This window comes from Miniopterus schreibersii, assembly GCF_964146895.1.
Source record: "Miniopterus schreibersii genome assembly, chromosome: 21".
NCBI lineage: Eukaryota > Metazoa > Chordata > Mammalia > Chiroptera > Miniopteridae > Miniopterus > Miniopterus schreibersii.
In genome coordinates, this window is record NC_138123.1 from 10356177 (window position 1) to 10374093 (window position 17917).

At 50.1% G+C, this 17917-nt stretch overlaps 2 protein-coding genes across 2 annotated transcripts; one reads left to right on the forward strand and one right to left on the reverse strand.

The window, feature by feature from the left end:
* Nucleotides 1–452: 452 nt before the first annotated feature.
* On the forward strand, nucleotides 453–3540 carry MAP1LC3C (microtubule associated protein 1 light chain 3 gamma; the record flags this gene model as incomplete). Its single annotated transcript, XM_081123988.1, has 4 exons — nucleotides 453–593; nucleotides 691–746; nucleotides 892–998; nucleotides 2955–3540. Exons 1-4 carry the CDS (start codon nucleotides 536–538, stop codon nucleotides 3538–3540), a joined length of 807 nt encoding a protein of 268 aa, XP_080980114.1. The 5' UTR covers nucleotides 453–535.
* Nucleotides 3541–9685: 6145 nt separating this feature from the next.
* On the reverse strand, nucleotides 9686–10996 carry BECN2 (beclin 2; the record flags this gene model as incomplete). Its single annotated transcript, XM_081123942.1, has 1 exon — nucleotides 9686–10996. One exon carries the CDS (start codon nucleotides 10994–10996, stop codon nucleotides 9686–9688), a length of 1311 nt encoding a protein of 436 aa, XP_080980068.1.
* Nucleotides 10997–17917: the final 6921 nt, after the last annotated feature.

The following is a 17917-nucleotide window of genomic DNA, read 5'->3' on the forward strand; positions in this document are numbered from 1 at the left end:
GGGTATGTGCCCTGACTGGCCGGGGTAATGTTTCTGATCATAGGTTTCACTCTGGGAAAAATGGCAGACTTATTTGTGAGAACTATGCAGCCTATTTCAGTGTCAGGTGGATCCATCGTGGCCTTCCTTCAAGATGGTTCCTGAAGTCAAAACTGTACTTCATAGACGGCAGTCTCGCCTCTCCAGAGCCCCCAGCCCAGACCTCGGCTGTCTGATTATAGTCAGATTTTATTATGAATCCGAATTTCTCCAGCAAGAATCTCTCTTGAACCAGTCATGCATGCGCAAAGTGACTTTTTCTAACCATAAGCAGGTAGCTGCCCCATCTCCATTCTCAAAACTGACCTCCTCCTGCCCAGGGAGGGGGCTGGAGGAGGGGAGGGCTGGAGAGGCCTGATGTCACACAGCCCTACATAAGGACCTCCTTTAGGCCCCTGCAGGAGGATTGGAAGCAGCTGGGGGAATGAGTTAGGTCCTGGCTGTGGGATTTTTTTATTTTTTTAAAAATCAGACACAGACACAGCTGTGGAGCAAAATGCAGACTCCACAAAAAAGCCAAAGCCTCAGACCCTTCAAGCAGAGGAAGAGCTTGGGTAAAGTTCTCGGGTAGCGTCTGGGTTACCAGACAGGGGGGAGAGGACAGACTTCGCCTGCTGTTTCCTTACTCTTTTGTACTCGAAATGTTCGCAGCAACCAGGCAAGAGGAAGTTGCGGGAATCCGGGCAAAGTTCCCAAACAAGATCCCGGTAAGACTCCATTGTGCCTTTTGAAAAGGGGGGTGTGCTCTGTTCCTTGAAAGCCAAAACAATATCCCACTGCCTCCCCCTGTTCTAAGAGTCTCGGATACTGAGAGCTCCGAGCCACGTCCTCAGGGGCTGACACTCTCGACAGGTGGTCGTGGAGCGCTACTCCAAGGAGAAGTTCCTGCCCCTGCTGGACAAGACCAAGTTCCTGGTCCCTCAGGAGCTGACCATGACCCAGTTCCTTGGCATCATCCGGTAGGTGGCAAGGTGCACATGGGGGGTGGGGGGGCCCTGGGCTCTTTTCTTCTGGTTGCTTTGTTTGCTTGGTTTTGAGGATGGGGGCACTCCAGGAGAGGGAAAAGGTTTCCTTTGTGACTCACCTTTTAAATTCTGTAGTCCCAGAAAAGATGCTCTGAGATTCCATCTGTTTTAACCAGGTGGGAGAACCCCTCAGATAACAATCTGGAGAGTGAGAGCTGCCAACATTTCTAAGAATTTTCTAAAACTGTCTTGGCTCTAAAACTAGTCCAGGGTATCTTTCCTTCCTGATCGTGTGGGAAACCCAGTCAGCATTCTCTCAGTAGAGACACTACCTTTTTAGGGCATGTGCGCCAGGGGAGTGGGGGCAGAGAAGAGGGACAAGGATGGTGTCCCCCAAACACACTCCTCCTTGGCATAGGGCACAGCAAAGAAAACGGAGCCACTTTTAAGGCTTCAGAGAGCTAAGTGGTGTCCCCGGACCCATGCATTGAACACAAATGACTGTGGGTAATGTGACTGCCCCGTAGGTCATTCTTCAGAGTTCAAGTCTGGAGGGGCCGGCCCTTGGAAGCAGGGCAGCTGTTGCAGCTTGTTTCTTCAAGATTTCATTATGAAAAAAAGAATTCATTATGAATATGCCTTTGTTTCTGTTTTATTTTGATGAGTTATTCAAGAGCATCCTGAGTCCTCTCCTCAGAGAGACATGTCAGCCCAGGGTGAATGGAGGTGGCTGAGGGACAGAGTTAGGATTAGATCCCATCACATGATGTAACATGTGGTGACCTCCATCCCCCCAAAAACAAAACAAAACAAAAAAAACCCTTTGAAGTCTGAGAGCCATTCTTTTCCTGTCCCCAGTCAGGGGTCCTCCTACCTTCTCCACTGCCCCCGACTCACATCCTCATCGTCACATTTACGTTCACAATGTTTATTGAGCACCAACTGTGTTCTGAGTGCTCTCTGGGCTCTGTGTTTACACCAGTGAGCAGAATAGACACAGATTCCCGTCCACGGTCCTCTCTCGGGGAGGTGCCACAACCCTCATCAAAGGAGAGCGTGGCAAAGACAGGTGTTGGACACACAGGCGCTGGGAATGGAACTTCCTTCAGGGTCCATGTCAGCACAGCCGCTCCCAGCTCCGCCATTCCCACTGCAGAGCGGTTCTGTTCCACCCAAAGACAGCCAAGCACCTGTCAGAGCCGAAACCTTTGGGGTCCTTTAGGGAGGGATTATCTGGTTATAAAATTCATCAGGCTCCGGCCACCCTCTCTCCCACTGCCGCATGGACCTAGATCACCTGCAGGTTCAGAGCTCAGAGGCCGGAGCGGGTGGGCTGCGCCCGCCTGGCCAAGCGGAGCCAAGGGAGGTGTGCTTTAGGCGGGACGTGTATTAGGCCATCCTGCTGTCCGCCACTCCCGGGATGAACCTGAACTCGGGTTGACCTCGGCATGGAAAGCAGGTCCGGCTGAACCTGGGTGCAGAAAGGGCAGGGGGGGACAGGGCCCACGGGGAGGCAGGAGAGCCCCTTCCTAAGGCTATTTGACGCGAGGCGCTGGAAGAGACTGGGGGCCCCTTTGGACCTCCGGGGAAACACCTTCCACTGAAAGCCAAGAGGGGTTACTGACTTGGAGCATTTCTGTGTTGGTGCGTCTCCCAGTTAACGACGGGAAGGCTGCCCCCCTTTGGGCCCAGCTAGGAGGCCTGTGCTGTCTTAATCTTGAGCGTCCCAACGCTGCAGAGCCCGGGCTCTTCCCCACCCACCGCACCGACCCTGCGGGGCGGCGCCCAGGCACCCCATTTCCAACAGGCCGCCCTGGGGGGCTCGCGAGCTCGAGCGGGGTGGGGGGGGGTTGGGCAGGCTGGTGGGCACTGGCCCCGGGGCCCGGCTTTGGGCCCCGGCCCTCCCCGCCCCCGCCGGGTAACCGGCCCCTGCCCGCCCGTCCCCCGCAGGAGCCGCATGGTCCTCGGGGCCACCGAGGCCTTCTACTTGCTGGTCAACAACAAGAGCGCGGTGAGCATGAGCGTGACCATGGCGGAGGTCTACCGCGACTACCGGGACGAGGACGGCTTCCTCTACGTGACCTACGCCTCCCAGGAGATGTTCGGCGGCGGGCAGCCTGCGGGGCGGCGCGGGCCCGGGGCTGGGCCTCGCAGCGGGGCCCGGGGCCCGCAGGGCGCACCCGCCGCCTCCCGCGGGCGGCGACGGACCGACCCCGAGCCGGGCCTCCCCGCGGCGGGGGCGCCCACGTGGCCGGAAGTGCCGGTCGCCCCGCCCCTTTCAGTGCGCATGCGCCGCTCCCCGTGGGAACCCGCGGAGGCTCCTGGGAGTTCTGCTCCTAAGGACCCTCTTCTGGGGGAGGGGCGGTCGCAGGCGCGGGGCTTTGGGCGGCGGCTGGGTCTTCAGGGGCGGGGACCACAGGCCCCGGAGTGTGTGTCACCTGCGTGGCCCGAGCGCCCTGGGCCGCGTCACAGAGAACCTGAGCCCGGGGGTTCACTTTTCCACTCTGTGACCAGCCAGCCGAAACTCAGCGCCTGACGCCCTCACGACTTCATTATGCTCGTGGGGTCTGTGGGTAAGGATTTTAGAGTCCATACATGCACACACGCACACACACACGCACACACATGCACATGCACACAAGCACACATGCACACGCACACATACACATGCACACATGCACGCACACATGCGCTCACACACGCACACACATGCACGCACACGTGCACATGCACAGTCACACATGCAGATGCACACACACAAGCACACATGCACACGCACACATACACATGCACAGACATGCACGCACACGTGAACATGCACACAGTCACACACATGCACATACACGCACACACACAAATACAGTGTCTACAGCTGGCCTCCGCTCTCCAGTGGGGGGCCTGGGCCTGGAAGAGCTAAAAGGCTGGGAGTGACTTGAACAGCTGGGAGCTGAAGTCATCTGGAGGCCTGTCACTCTCTTGTCTGAGTCCCCGGCTGCGGCTGCGATGACTCACGGCCGCCTGGGCCGCAACTGTGCCCTGGGGCGGTTCCACGTGGCCCCTGCCTGCAGGGTTCCAGGAGGGAGCACCCTCAGGAGCAGCAGCTGTGGAGCCTGGGAGCCAAGAAGCCAAGACTGAAGCTGACCCCTGTGACAGTGATGAATTTCAATCGATTTTGGTCTAGATCTTTTTTCTTCATTTTCTTAGCCTCTCCTCAGGTACTTAGAACTAATTGGCAATTTGTACTTCTGTCAATTAGGACCACGTTTCTTTTAGGCTGTTCCTCAGTTTGTATTGATTTTTACAAGTCCATACAGTTTGGAAATTAACTCCTCGTAGGCCATGTGTATTAAGAATAATTATACAGTTCCTTTTTATCTTGGCTATGGCAGACTTTCTCATGTAAATGTTTTTTATTCTTATGTGATCTTTTCCTTTGTGACTTATGAGGGTCATGGTCTCAACATAAAGACTCCCTCCAACGCCAAAATTATAAAAAACGTAAACCCTTCCTGTGTTTATTTCTTGTGTTATGATTTCATTTTGTTTACACTTAAGTATTTGAACCAACTGGAATTTATTTTGAAAACAGAAGAAAGTTACCCAGGTTCCATTTCCTCCGAATGACTAACCATTGTCATGTGCTTTTAATAAATAATCTGTCCGTGGACATTGAATTTGCTGTGATTGTTTATGTCTCGTCACCATAATAACTCCAAAATCCTTAGGAGCATAGACTGTGACTTCTTTGGATTCCCCATGGCTCCTAGTAATGCCAAGCACATCGTAGGTGTTTAATTAATGTGGGTGATAAATTAAGAGAGCCTTGGTGTCAACTTCAGAGGGAGACAATAGAATGACTGGCTTGAGCTTGGATTTCACAGTGATTGAGTCAGGCAGGAAAACTTTTTTGCTTTTTCTTTGCCTGTTGCAATGCATGAGTCACCCTCTCCTCACCCCCATAAAACCAAAGAGGGCCAGACAAAAAATGTGGCTATTTATGTCACAGCTAACATAGGATTTACAGCTGACCCCAGATTTACTTGAATGCGCAGACCAGAGGCCAGTAAACTACTGCCTCCAGCCTCCTACCTGGGGCCCATTTTTGTACATAAAGTATTATTGGACCACAGCCTCGTCACTGGTTACTATTATTGTCTCTGGCTGCTTTTGTGCTACAGTGGCTGACTTGAGCAGCTGTGACAATAGGCTCTATAACCTGCAAGGTCTAATATATAGGGGGCGGGGGGCAAAAGATTAAATTACTTAGAGTAAAAAAAAATATTGTCTATCTGAAATTTAATTTAACTGTGTGTCCTTTATTTTTATTTTCTAAACCTGGTTACCCCTTGTGCGGCTCAGACACGGGCTGCAGACAGCTTTATCCCTCAGGATGCTAATCCCTGCACAGTGCATTTTAAGCAAGAGAACTACACCCAGCTAGGATGGCAAACTTTCCATAGGCTGTTCCCTTTCGACTCACTGGGAAATGCCAGCTGTATCTTCAAAACCAAGGCCAACTGGCTTCTACCACCCCAGGCAGGGGTGGCTGTCACCCCCACCTCCCCAATCCTTCGTGCATACACACCTCATTCATGCCTTTATTATTGAATTCTCCACAATGTCACTTATTGCAGTTAGTACCTTGCCTAGCAGGATCAATATGAATTAAAATTGCATATGTGAATTAACAAAGAAATGAATGAATGAATAAAGCATTATAAAGACTGTTGCATTCATTAAACAAAGGGGCCATTCAACTGAGGTGGCTCTAATATCTTAGCAACATATACAAATCAAGGTTTCTCTCTCTCCAAAATCATTCAATCAATCAATCAATAATCTAAGCCCATAAGTGCCTCAAGTTTACAAAATCAAAACGCTAAGGCTGCTCAGGCCGCTGTGGTTCACACTGTTGAGCATCCCCTGTAAGGCGCTAAGCTATAGCCCATCACTTCCAGCTTGGCTCAGCTGGATTTGAATTGATTTTTGCTCAAACTCTTTAAAATTTAGTGATTTTTAGAGAGATAGAAGAAGGGAGAGAGGGAGAGAGAGGGAAAGAGAGAGAAGAGAGAAACATCGATTTGTTGTTTCACTTATTTATGCATTCACTGGTTGCTTCTTATATGTGCCCTGACCAGGCCTCGAACCTGCAGCCTTGGCGTATCAGGGCAAAACTCCAACCAACTGAGCTACCCGGCCAGGGCTGCTCTTAAAATTTTTGATATGCCTCAGTTTACCTTTAACAACACAGTGAACATACTCTTTAGATCTATTTTTTCAAGTAGATGCCTGTTTGCTTGGGGAGAGCATACAAAACCATAAGTGAAGATGCTGGAAAACAGTGAAGATGTCATAGTTAATAGAGCAGAACTGTGGTGTCCCAAACACCGTCAGACAAATACTTAAAACCCCCAGATATTTAGATCATGAGATCAGATCAATAAAGGGAAAAAGTAATAACTACAATGTTTTTGGTGATTGTATTTTTAAAGGCAGTTCTGAAGACCTCAGGGAAAGTGATTCTCAGGTTGAAACCTAAAGGAATCACCAGGCGAGGAGGGGCTGGGCCCGTGAGTAGGAAGGTGGGTGGGGGTGTGGATGAAAGAGACTGTAGAGTTGCTTCTCCCTTTATTCTTCAGGACAAATTACAATAAAACTGAGTTTCTGAATAGATTTGGAAAACCCCCAGAGGTGCCTCTGTGGTAGACAGCTTGTTTTGAACCTACAGCGACTTTAGCCCGGGGCTCAGGAGAAACTTCTGCCCCTCCCTTAACTACCTTGAATTAGGGGCCTTACCCAAAATAAGAGATTATCAGAAATAACCTCTTTGACCCACCTACATGGTGGGGCAAACTTCTGTTTACTAAACATCTGGTCTTGTCCTGCCCTGAGCCTGTGAAGCCCCCAGGGGGCCTTACCTCATCCCGAGCTCAGAATGTCTCTCGCTGGGCTGGGCACATGGGGTCCCTGACTTTCTCAGGAATGCGGGGTTCCCATGCACAAGCACGCATTAGATTGGCTCACTTTCTCTTGCTAACCTGTCTCATGTCTATTTGATTGTTAGACCAGCCAGGAGAACCTTGATGGCAGAGGAAAGTTTGTTCCTCCCCCACGAATCCTAATACTGAACATTTGCTGACAGCAATGAGCCAGGCATTGTGCCAAGCCCTTTCCACGAAAGATTTCTGTTGTTGTTGTTGTTAAATCTCATCCAAGGAAATTTTTTTCATTTATTTTTTTAGAGAGAATGGAAGGATGGGGGAGAGAGACAGAGAAGCAACGATGTGAGAGAGACACATCCATTGGTTTCCTCCCTAACACGCCCCAACTGGGGCCGGAGATCGAGCCTGCAACCAAGGTAGGTGCCCTTGGCCGGAATCAAACCCGAGACCCTTCAGTCCATGGGCGGACACTCTAACCACTGGGCCACACCATCTAGGGTGAAAGGTTTTATTTAAACCTCACAAAAATCCTGCGAAGTAGGCACAGTTATAATCTCCATTTTAGAGATGAGACCATTGAGAGGTGGGAGGTCAAGAAAGGTCACCAGGCAAGGAAGGGGAAGGCTGGTGTGGCTCAGCGGTTGAGCATCCCCCTAGGATCCAGGAGGTCGGGGTTCGATTCCCGGTCAGGGCACAGGCCCGGGTTGCGGGCTCCATCCCCAGCAGGGGGCGTGCAGGAGGCAGCGGATCAATGACTCTCATCATTGATGTTTCTCTCTCTCCCTTCCTCTCCCTGAAATCAATTAAAAAACATTTTTAAAAATTCATTGAATCAAGTCAGAGAAACTGTGGTGAAGGGAGATTGGGGGTTCAAAGGAGTTTGTGAGAGTTAGTCAGAGGCCGGCTGCTGGGGAAGGTTTTATTTCTTTCCCTCCCACTCATGAGTCACCGAGCTGAGCATATTGCCCATAAAATGTGACTGCACCTTCCCCGCGGTGCCCGAGGAATGAATGAATGACAGCGAGGCGCGTTTAATAAGCGCCGTGAAAGACATCACACGAAAGTAAAATACACTTTATTCCCTGTTCGCCTCTCGGGGCTCCAGCTGTGACTGATTTTATTGTGGTGACCAGGCTTAGCGCATATTTTCCCCTGCCCGGTTTCCATCTCCCCCTGGTGGGATCTTGCCCCCCCCCCGCAGCCCCAGAAGGGCCACATGCTCGCATGCCAGCCGCCTCTCCAGTTGCATCATGTGTGAGCTCCGGTTGCCATGGAAGCCTGAGGCTGGGAGGTTGTGTTTGCCTTTGCGGAGACCTTTTTGCATCGCTCACCCCAGCAGCTAAGCATCCTGAGCTTCGGTTAATCTTCCTGTCAGGTGAAGCTCTTCTTCTGTTCCAGCTGCTTGGCACCTGACACTTTACCTAACCCAGAGTCGCCAGGCGGCACAATGCCAGGGGTTTCTATCCTCAGGGCGGCCAGGGGAGCGAGCCCCCCGGAGGCCTGCAGCCCACTTTCCTCCCTGCCCCACAGGCCGCCCGAGCAAACCCCACCCTCCCCCTCGGACTTGCCTGAACTGCTTTCGGGCAGTTGGGACTCACCCGGTTAGGCCTTTACCGTCTCTTAGGGTCCTGACGTGCACCGGTCAACCACTGCTTGGGTGTCTCTGAACCCCGAGATGCTGCGTGAGGTGCTCTGCAGTTGAAGGGGTATCGGGATGAACTACCTCGAGCTTCAAGGGGTCTCTGTCTGGGCTTCTTGGGGAAAGACTAACAGCATTTAACGCTGGTCCTTTGGTTCATTTTCCCGAGAATAGTTCAGCTTTGAATGGGGGTGAAAAAAGTGAGGGAATTAAGCAAAAAAACCCCCAAAAATAAACCCTCCTAGACAACAGTATGTTGATTACCAGAGAAGGGGGGGGAGTGGAGATGGAAGGAGACTTGACTTGGGGTGAACACACACTACAACATACAGATGGTGTACCCCTGAAACCTATATAATTGTATTAACCAATGTCCCCCCAGATCAATTCAATAAAAAGAAATCTTTGAATATCCCCCCTCCCAAAGTTCTACTCCATACACCAGCGGCCCGATTACTTTTATTTTCTCAGAAGCAAAAATTGAAGCCCTCTGCTCTGTCTTTACCACCCCCCTCCCCTCCCACCCCCACCCTTAATCCCATCACCTGGCAATTTAACCTTTGCCGTCACTTTGAATTTGCCCAGGTGAGCAGGAGGGAGGTACAAGGGAGTCAAAGGTGTGCTGGGAAGACAGCAAGGGCTTTGGTTTGCTCTGGGCAGGACCTTAACCCCTCTGTCTGGGCATTTATTATTAAAGTGATAAACCATTATATTCACTCTTACAACTGGTCTGATAAGATTTTCACAAACAGAACACTTTCAAGCAAAAAAATCCCTCTCCCTCATAGAAAATAGTTATTTTCTTTCCATCATCATTTATCCCTCTATACCCTCTCCCGACTACACCCACCTCTCCCCCCCAATCACCACACGTGTCCATAAATTCTCTTTTTTTCTTTTTAGCTCGATCCCTCCACCACCTCCAATCCACCCCCCCTCCCAGAGCTGTGAGCCTGCTCTCTCCGAGCCTGTCTCTGTTTTGCTTTGCCAGTTCAGTTTGGTCATTAAATCCCACATATGAGTGAAATCACATGCTATTTGTCTTCCTCTGGCTGGCATACTCCACGTGGCATAATGCTCAAATAAAGTTATTAAATAAGTTATTTTTGACAATACCTTGAGGACACCCAATCGAGAGCCCACTTGAAATTTGTCAGCATGAGCTTGAGAGCCTTGGCCCACCGCTCCTCGGGGTTCAGGTGGGTCCGGATGGAGTAGAGGCCGCCCCCGACCCCCGGGTCTTCCATCAGGCCCCTGTCCGCGTGGATCCTGTAGGGCATGCGGAGCCCCTGCTCGCCTTTCTCGGCCCCCTCCTTGAACTGCTGCATGCAGTCCAGGAAAGCCACCATGGCCTGGTCGAACTTGCTACTGGGGAGAGCCCTGGGGCCCCAGGCACAGAACAAGGGAAGCTCCAAGGAGCCGTCTGATAGTGACTTCAGGTAGGAGTGGCTCCCGCAGGGGACGAGTCGGTACCTCTGGAACTGCAGACCCACCGCGTTGGACAAGGCCGCCAGCAGCAAGGCCGTCTGCCCCCAGGCGGCGTTGATCTCACCCCAGCTCACAGGGACGGCGGGGACGCAGCCCAGCCTGAAGTTATTGATGACGGCCAGGGGGCCCTCAACGCGGATGTCAAACGCGGCCTTGAAGGCGCTGGTTTTCGCCAGCTGGGCCAGCTGGGCCTGGGCGTACCACAGCCTGCTCTCCACGCTCCTCAGCTCGTCATGCAGTTCCAGCTGCTGCCGATGCTGTTCCCTGCAGTCCCTCTGGTACCGCCTTTCCCGCCGGCCCAGCCTCTCGGCCTCCGCCTGGGCTGCCTCCAGGGCCACAGCCGCGCTCTCTCGGTTCTTGTCCACCTCGGCCAGCTCCTGGACCAGCCTCGCCTCCTCCAGCTCCGCGTCCTTCAGCTCCCCCTGCAGTTCCTCCCTCTCCTCTTCCTCACTTATTTGGTCCCTGGTCTCCAAACAGCGCCTGTAGTTCTCACTCTCGGATGCTGAGATAGCGAGCTGGGTGTCCAGCTGCTCCAGGAGACTGTCAGTGCAGTCCTCGCACAGGGGCTGGCCCAGATCGTCACCGGAGAGGATGTCAGAAATGCCCCCCATGGCCTTCTGGATGCTGCTGAGAGTCCTCTCGGAGCTCAGCTTCCCAAGCAGGGTGAAGCTGCTGGGGCTGAACCTGGACGGCTCGCCATCGCCAGGGAGGGGCCCCCCAGAGGCACCCCCTTGAAGCTCTTCAACATCTGTGTCCTCCCTGGAGGTAGAGGCTTCCTCCGGAGTTTCTCCTGGCTCCCCCCTAGCTGGGGGGAGCTTCCAGGCTGCAGGTTCCTGGCTGCTGTCAGGGCCCGAGGTCTCCGTGGACTGAGTCAGCTTCAGGGGCTGCTGGCAGCGCTGGCAGATGAAGCGGATGGAGGCCATGGTGGAGGCCTTGCCTTCCAACTTTGATCCTAAGTCTCCTCTGGCTCCCCAGTGACTTGTCCGTTTATACTTCGTAAGATCTTTAGAGGAGTGACTTTTACAATGCATATCTCATCTCTCACTCTCCCACCTCAAACCTGACCCTCCTTAGATACCCACGGACCTCCTTTTAGACAAGTGAGTCTTTCTCAAAGGAATATCCAATTATCTCACGTTTCGAAACTTCTTTAACATTTTCAAGGCACATCTGAAGAGTAATCTCTCACATGAAGGATGAGAGTAATGTTCCTAAAAACTAAGATCTGATCATGGTCACCTTCCCTCCTTAAAAACGTTTAATGCCCTTATCTTACCTGAAGATAAAGTCTTAGCATCTTAACCTGATACCAAGGCCTCCTCCCAGGTTTCCATCTTCTCTCCCCACGTCCCCGCGACCCTCACCCAGGGGCTTCTCTTTGCTCCTGAAAACCAATTTCATGTCAATCCTTCCAACGTAGCCTGTTGTTCCCTGTGACCCGACACTCTTCCTCTCCCTCCTCACCTGGATAACTCCTACCCATCCTTTAGGGCCGGGTGAGGTGCCATTTCCTCCAGCAAGCCTTCCCTGACCACCAAATTTAGACTCTGTGCTCTGTTGGCACACCTAACGTTCTGTATCGTACAGCAATGTAATGGGCACATATGGAAAAGATGTCTGTTTAATTAACAAATAAAATCAAATAAGTAGTTCGGAGGTCTGCATCTTACCATCAGGTCACCCAGAGGCTGAGATAACAAGATTATACTCCAGGTATTTGCATAACAAAAAACCCTCACAAAGTAACAAAAAACTTTACAAAGACCTTGACTTCCATCTGTCCCCCACCCCACTGAGTGCACTAATAAGCCAGAGATACTTGCTCTTGCTCTCAAAACAAAATCTATGAGCTCTTTTTTTATAATCCTCACTTGGGGATATTTTTTTCCATTGCTTTTCAGAGAGAGTGGAGGGGAGAGAGACAGACATCGGTGTGAGAGACACACATCGGTTGGTTGCTGCCTGCCACCGAGGTGCGTGTCCTTGGCTGGAATTCAACCCAGGATCCTTCCGTCCGAGGGCCAGTGCTCTAACCACTGAGCCACCGGCCAGGGCAACACCTATGCGCTTTTAACCTGCCGTTACTGACCTGGTGGAGTAGAGCCTAAAATAAACGCAGAAGGGCCCAATTCCTCAACCACAGCAAGGGGTGGGAAGCCACAGGGCCTGTCTGTCCCAGTGTCCAGCGGGAGGTGGCGTGCCAGCCACACCAGGCCTGGCGGGTGGGCAGGAAATCTTCCTGCAGACTCTCTGCACTGTGACCTGGGGCTACAGGTTTAGGTGCATCAGTGGACCACCAGTTAGGGACATTGTTCCAGCAGGAAACACGCTTTCTACTGGCCACCCTTTGCTGCAGTTTTCACAAAATTACTGGGAGGTAGGAAGACAGGAGGTACGTTAAGGTGCACAGAGGTTAAGCAACTCGTCAAGAGTCCCTCTAGCCCTCGTGACCTCTCTAATATTCCCCCGAATGGATAAATAACAGGGTCATCCTCTGGAAGTTGGCAGCAGAGCACCTACCCCCTCACTTGCAATTCAATATTCCCCAGAATCTGTGGAGCGGGCCAGAGACGAACGTGAACCCCACAACTGACTAGCTGATGATGGATCAGCTGCTAAAACAGTAACCGGCGTTTGCTGCGAATTTAACAGTCAGGGCTGCGCAGCGCTGCAAAGGGGTGCGCTGCCTCCGAGATAGGAGCTCTGGGGTCACTGGGCAGGGATCTGTCGCACGAGCCTGCCTCCCCTCACCCCGACACCCCCTCAGAGGGCTTGGGGAGCAGCAGAGTAAGGAGCTTTCAGTGTGGCCATCGGCTCGGCATCCTGACCATCCCTGGGAGTAGACCAGCAAAGCAAACGCACTGTCCCCTCCGCTAAAACCTGAGGCCTGGCATTGAATTTGCACCAGCCCAGGGGAAGGGTGTGTCAAGCAGGCCAAGGGAACACGGCTGAGAAGGGGAGGGGGGTTGTTGCAGACTCCGGGTTATCTGACAACTGAGTCGAGCCTCTGGAACAATCCAGAACCCAGCTGTGAGCGCTTCTTTAGCGAAGGAGTGGGTGGAACTGGAGCGCGGCTCTCAGGTGGAAATGAACCCCTTATTTCTGGAGATTTCCCCTCCAGTTCGCCTTCCCTTCTCATTCCGGGGTCTCATCTGTGAGGGGTGAGGGGAACCCAGGCATAGGAGTTGGAAGCACACCCCTAGCTGGTGTTACAAATCGGGGAGTTCGTGGTTCGCGGGTAAAGAGTTTCAGTTTGGGAAGATCGAACAAGTTCTGGGGAAGGATGGTGGTGATGTTTGTACAGCAACGTGAATGCACCTAATGCCAGCGAACTGGACACTTAAAAAATGGTGATATGGTATTTTGTTAGAATTAGAAATAAAATAATAATAAAAGAAATGAAAGGGCCTGCCTACTTCTATCTCTCTGCAGTGTCCCTGGGGTAATAAAAGAGCTGTGAGAAACTGGCTGAAAGATTCTACCTTTCCTGGGGATTTAGCATCCCCAGGACTCTCCGATGGGCACAAAGCACAAGGCGTCCCATCATTAACTGAAAAAAATAATCACAGCTGGAAAAGGCTAAGTAAATATGCCTCTTGTGGACCCTGAGAAGAAAGATTCATTTGATGTGAACCCTGAGAAGTTTATCTGCTGAGATGTCAACCAAGGGTCCAAGTTTTATTTTATTTTATTATTTTTTAAAAATATGTTTCTATTGATTTTTAGAGAGAGGGGGAGAGAGATAGAAACATCAGTGAAGAGTCATTGATCGGCCGCCTCCTGCACGCCCCCTGCTGGGGTGGCCCCCGAAACCCAGGCCTGTGCCCTGACGGGGAGTCCAACCTTGACCTGCTGGTTCTTAGGCAGGTGCTTAACCGCTGAGTCACGGGGGCCGGGCCGTTGGTTTTTCTTTAGTTTCCACTGGATTCACCTGGTCCTCAGCAGGCGGGAGGGGGAGGCAGCATGTCCCCAGAGAGTCCATAAAAAAATCATAATAAATGCTCCAGAGACACTGTCTGCATCAGCCGAAAACTTTGAGAGGTTGGTTCGGGCACCAGGGGACTCCCAGGCCAGCCGTGCTTACCGAGCCCCTGGTCAGCTGCTTTTAGCTTCATGTCATTCTTTATTGAGTCCTCCTGGCAGGTGACGACTTTAATCCTGTAAGCTTTATTTTTCAAAGTCAGCAACATTTGCTTTCCTTGCCTGTCTTTGTTCTGAGTGGGATGCGGGCAAGGCCCTGCCTGCCCAGTGGTTCCAGCACAAGGAGAGAGTATTTCCCCACCAAAAACTCCCTCCCTGCCCCGAGGGGGAAAATATTCAGAGGCAAAGTGCTGCCTTTGGGCTTTTATTTCACTTCATTTTCATTTTTATTCTATTTATTGATTTGAGAGAGAGAAGCATCGATTTGCTGTTCCACTAATCTATGCATTGTCTGTGGTTGATTCTTGTATGTGCCCTGACCGGGGATCGAACCCACAACTTTGTTCAGGATGATGCTCTAAACTACCCGACCAGGGCTACCTCTGAGTTTTTAAAACGCCTGGAACCACAGGGTTCTTTGGCCTCGTTTCCAAAGTTTCCTTTGGAAAATTCTTAGAGAAATTTGAAGTCAGAAATTAAAATACAGAACCAGTGAAATGTTGAAATTAAAGAGAAAACAGCTGCCACATCAACAGGGGGAGCTCTCACTTTCTTTGGGTTTGTTAGCAAGGCACCTGCCACCTTTTAAAAACTGGTTATTCCTGAGAGCACCTTTTTTAAAAAAATGTTTTTATTGATTTTGGGGAGAGGAAGGGAAAGGGAGAGAGAAACAGCAATGACGAGAGTCACTGACCGGCTGCCTCCTGCACGCCCCCTGCTGGGGATGGAGCCCACAGCCCGGGCATGTGCCCTGACCGGGAATCGAACCTCGATCTCCTGGATCCTAGGTCGATGCTCAACCGCTGAGCCACACCAGCCGGGCGAAATCATATATTTTTTAAAACACAGGAAACCAAACTTCATAAAAAGTAAAATATCCACCAACCTGATAATAGGGGAGGGAATTAGGCCGAGAGTACTAATCAGGAGTATTGAAGAGTGTCTGTAATGTTGGAGTTTTATAACTGCAAATATATTTGTGCCCTGCTTATGTAATGAAAAGAAATAAAAATAAAATAATGTATAAGGGGGTGGGTTTTTCTTTTAAATAGATGTACTTGGTGGGGGTAGGTAGAAGAGCACGAAGGGGGGATAAATGGTGATGGAAAGAGACTTGATTTTGGATGGTGAACACAGTACAATATACAGATGGTATATCATAGAATTGTACACTTGAAACCTATATAATTTTATTTACCAATGTCACCCAATAACTTCAATTATTTATATATATAAACCAAAATGAACAGTAAGAAAGCAGTGCTTGGAATTGCTCTTCAGATGTCAGCAATGTGGAAGAGCTGCCCTCCTGTGGAGCTTTTGAAGTAGTGTTTTAATGGTTAGAAATCAAAGAATTTATTTCCTGTGCTTGGTTCGGGGAACTCTGAAGTTGCGGTTTCTGGGTTACAGGTCACCCTCTCCAGTCTGTCTTGCGAGAGGGAAAGTCACACTCCAGCGTCTTCACTGTCCCCTCTTCAGCTCAGCCGCTCTCCTGGGCTGCGCTTCACGTCCCCTGTGTCCGAGGCCCTCTGGTGCCGCCAGCTGGCCGGAGAGGAAGCTTTGTCTTGGGAAACGAGGATTTTGTGCACGTGGGACAGGATCTGTGGTCTGATTGCTGCGTTTCATCTTTCCTAAGGTACACCATGGTTAACATTTAAAAAATACAGTGTCTTAAAGTTGATGGAGTATTAATATAGTGGATTTTTTTCTTTCAATGGTACATAAAATAATAAAAAAGTGCATCTTACAATTAATTACATCTTCAATTTGATGAAATCTTAATAGTATTTTAAAAAATGTTACAGTAAAGCAAAAAATAGGAGAAAATCAGACAGCTAAATGGCTTGGTAAGTTATTATAAGGCTGACAGCTTATCTTATGATGTGGATAACTTAATAAGCTATTCTGTTATTATAAGACAAACTGTCATAAAATACACTACCTTGGTCACCATATAAAACGCTGCCAGCCACTCCCAGAATCCCCTCCATGGGCTCTGTCCTAATAATCAGTATCCCCCTGCCAGGGGTAACCCCTATCCTAAATTTTATAGTAAGCCTTTTTTATATTTCTACTGTTTTATCACCAAAGTGTGCGACCCTTAATTTAGTTTTGTCCATTTTTAATACAAAATTTCCCTTTCCATCCTGTTCCTTAGTTTATCTGTTGAAACTCCCGGGGCATCTAGCCTGCAGTTTCTGTCTGGATTTTGCTAATTGCACGCTCCGGCTGCAATTCCACGGTCTCACTCGCTCAGTGTTGGCTTACCTTCCAGCAGTTTCTCCTGTGGGGACCCTGTCCTGGAGGGGGCCTTGGGAAATCCGCCTGCTATTCATGTGGAGACTGCTTGTCCTGCACTCACGCGCCGCGGGCAAGGGCAAAGGTGTTGCCCACCCGGCCTGCTGCGCGCCCCCACGGTTCTTCTCAAGGCCCCTTCTCAGGCCGCTGGGTGTCCTGTCCCCTTCCTCTCCCGAACCGACGGCAGTACCTTCGCGTGGGCTGTGGCCGCAGCTGGGCCGGCTTCGCCCGCTTGCATTTTGCGATGTAAGGGCCCCTGGGTTACCTAAACGGGCTGCAATGTTCGTGGGCTGCAATGACTTGCTATCCACGTGTGGGGATTTGAAGACTGAAACACTACGGTGCTGTCTCCATTTTCCCTTTTCCAACACCAATTTTCATTTTTTCGGCCAATCCCACTGCCAGCCTTACTTCGAGCCCCCCCCCACCTGCGTCACGCCTCCACTTACTGCGCCCATCTGAACGGTTACCTCGTTGGCTTCTGCCACTGGAAACACAATTCAATGGACCACTTGCCACTTACACACGTTTCCTTGCCCGTCTCTTCTTCCATTAACCTTTGTGAATCTACAGTACGTTTCGTTCCTCTTCTGGCCTTTGACGGGCATTTTAAATGGGTGAGAAGATAAATGTTTGTAGACCATGTTTGAGTCACACTCTTAATTTGTTCTACAGAGGGAAACATTCGTTGAAAACTCAGGTTTGCTTCTATTTTTTGGATTTGCTTTTTCCCCAGATTGGTTTTCATTTTTGTTCCTTTTTAAAAATGTTATGCTGTTTCTTACAATGCTGTGTTTATCGTTCCATTCTGACCTCTATAGCCAACAGTCCTTTATTTAAAATCTCATTTAAAAATTAAAATACTCTGGGTCCCTATCCTTTATCTTACATACTTTTAGAGTAGTAATTTCTTTACTTCATGTCAGATCTGCACTTGCACAGATGGTTCTCGTTCCAGGTAACTGCCTATTTCTCTGTAGAGTGTACATACCAAAGCCTCTGCAATTTTAGTATCTTATATCACACCTAGGGCACTAGGTTTAAATATATGTTAAGGAATTTCTAGCCCGGACTTCAAAAAAGACATTAAAAAAATAGGCTATTTTTGAAGTTTAAGAATATTAATGATATAAGAAGTAGCTCCTTTCACGTAAGGCTAAATGCAATTTTCTTCCACTGTCAAATCTGTAACCCAACCCAGCTCTTCAGGGGTACTAAAGCAATGACCTTGAAGCCTCCCAACTGCCCCTCCCATCCCAGCAACTTTATTTTCAACCCTGAAAGATAGAAGAGGCTGGTGGAAAATTTTAAAGCTTGGAGAAATACAGTGATTTCCTCTAGGATAAAATAATTACAGAACTGTGGTTTACCATTCACCATATTTATGTCTGACAATGAAACAGAAA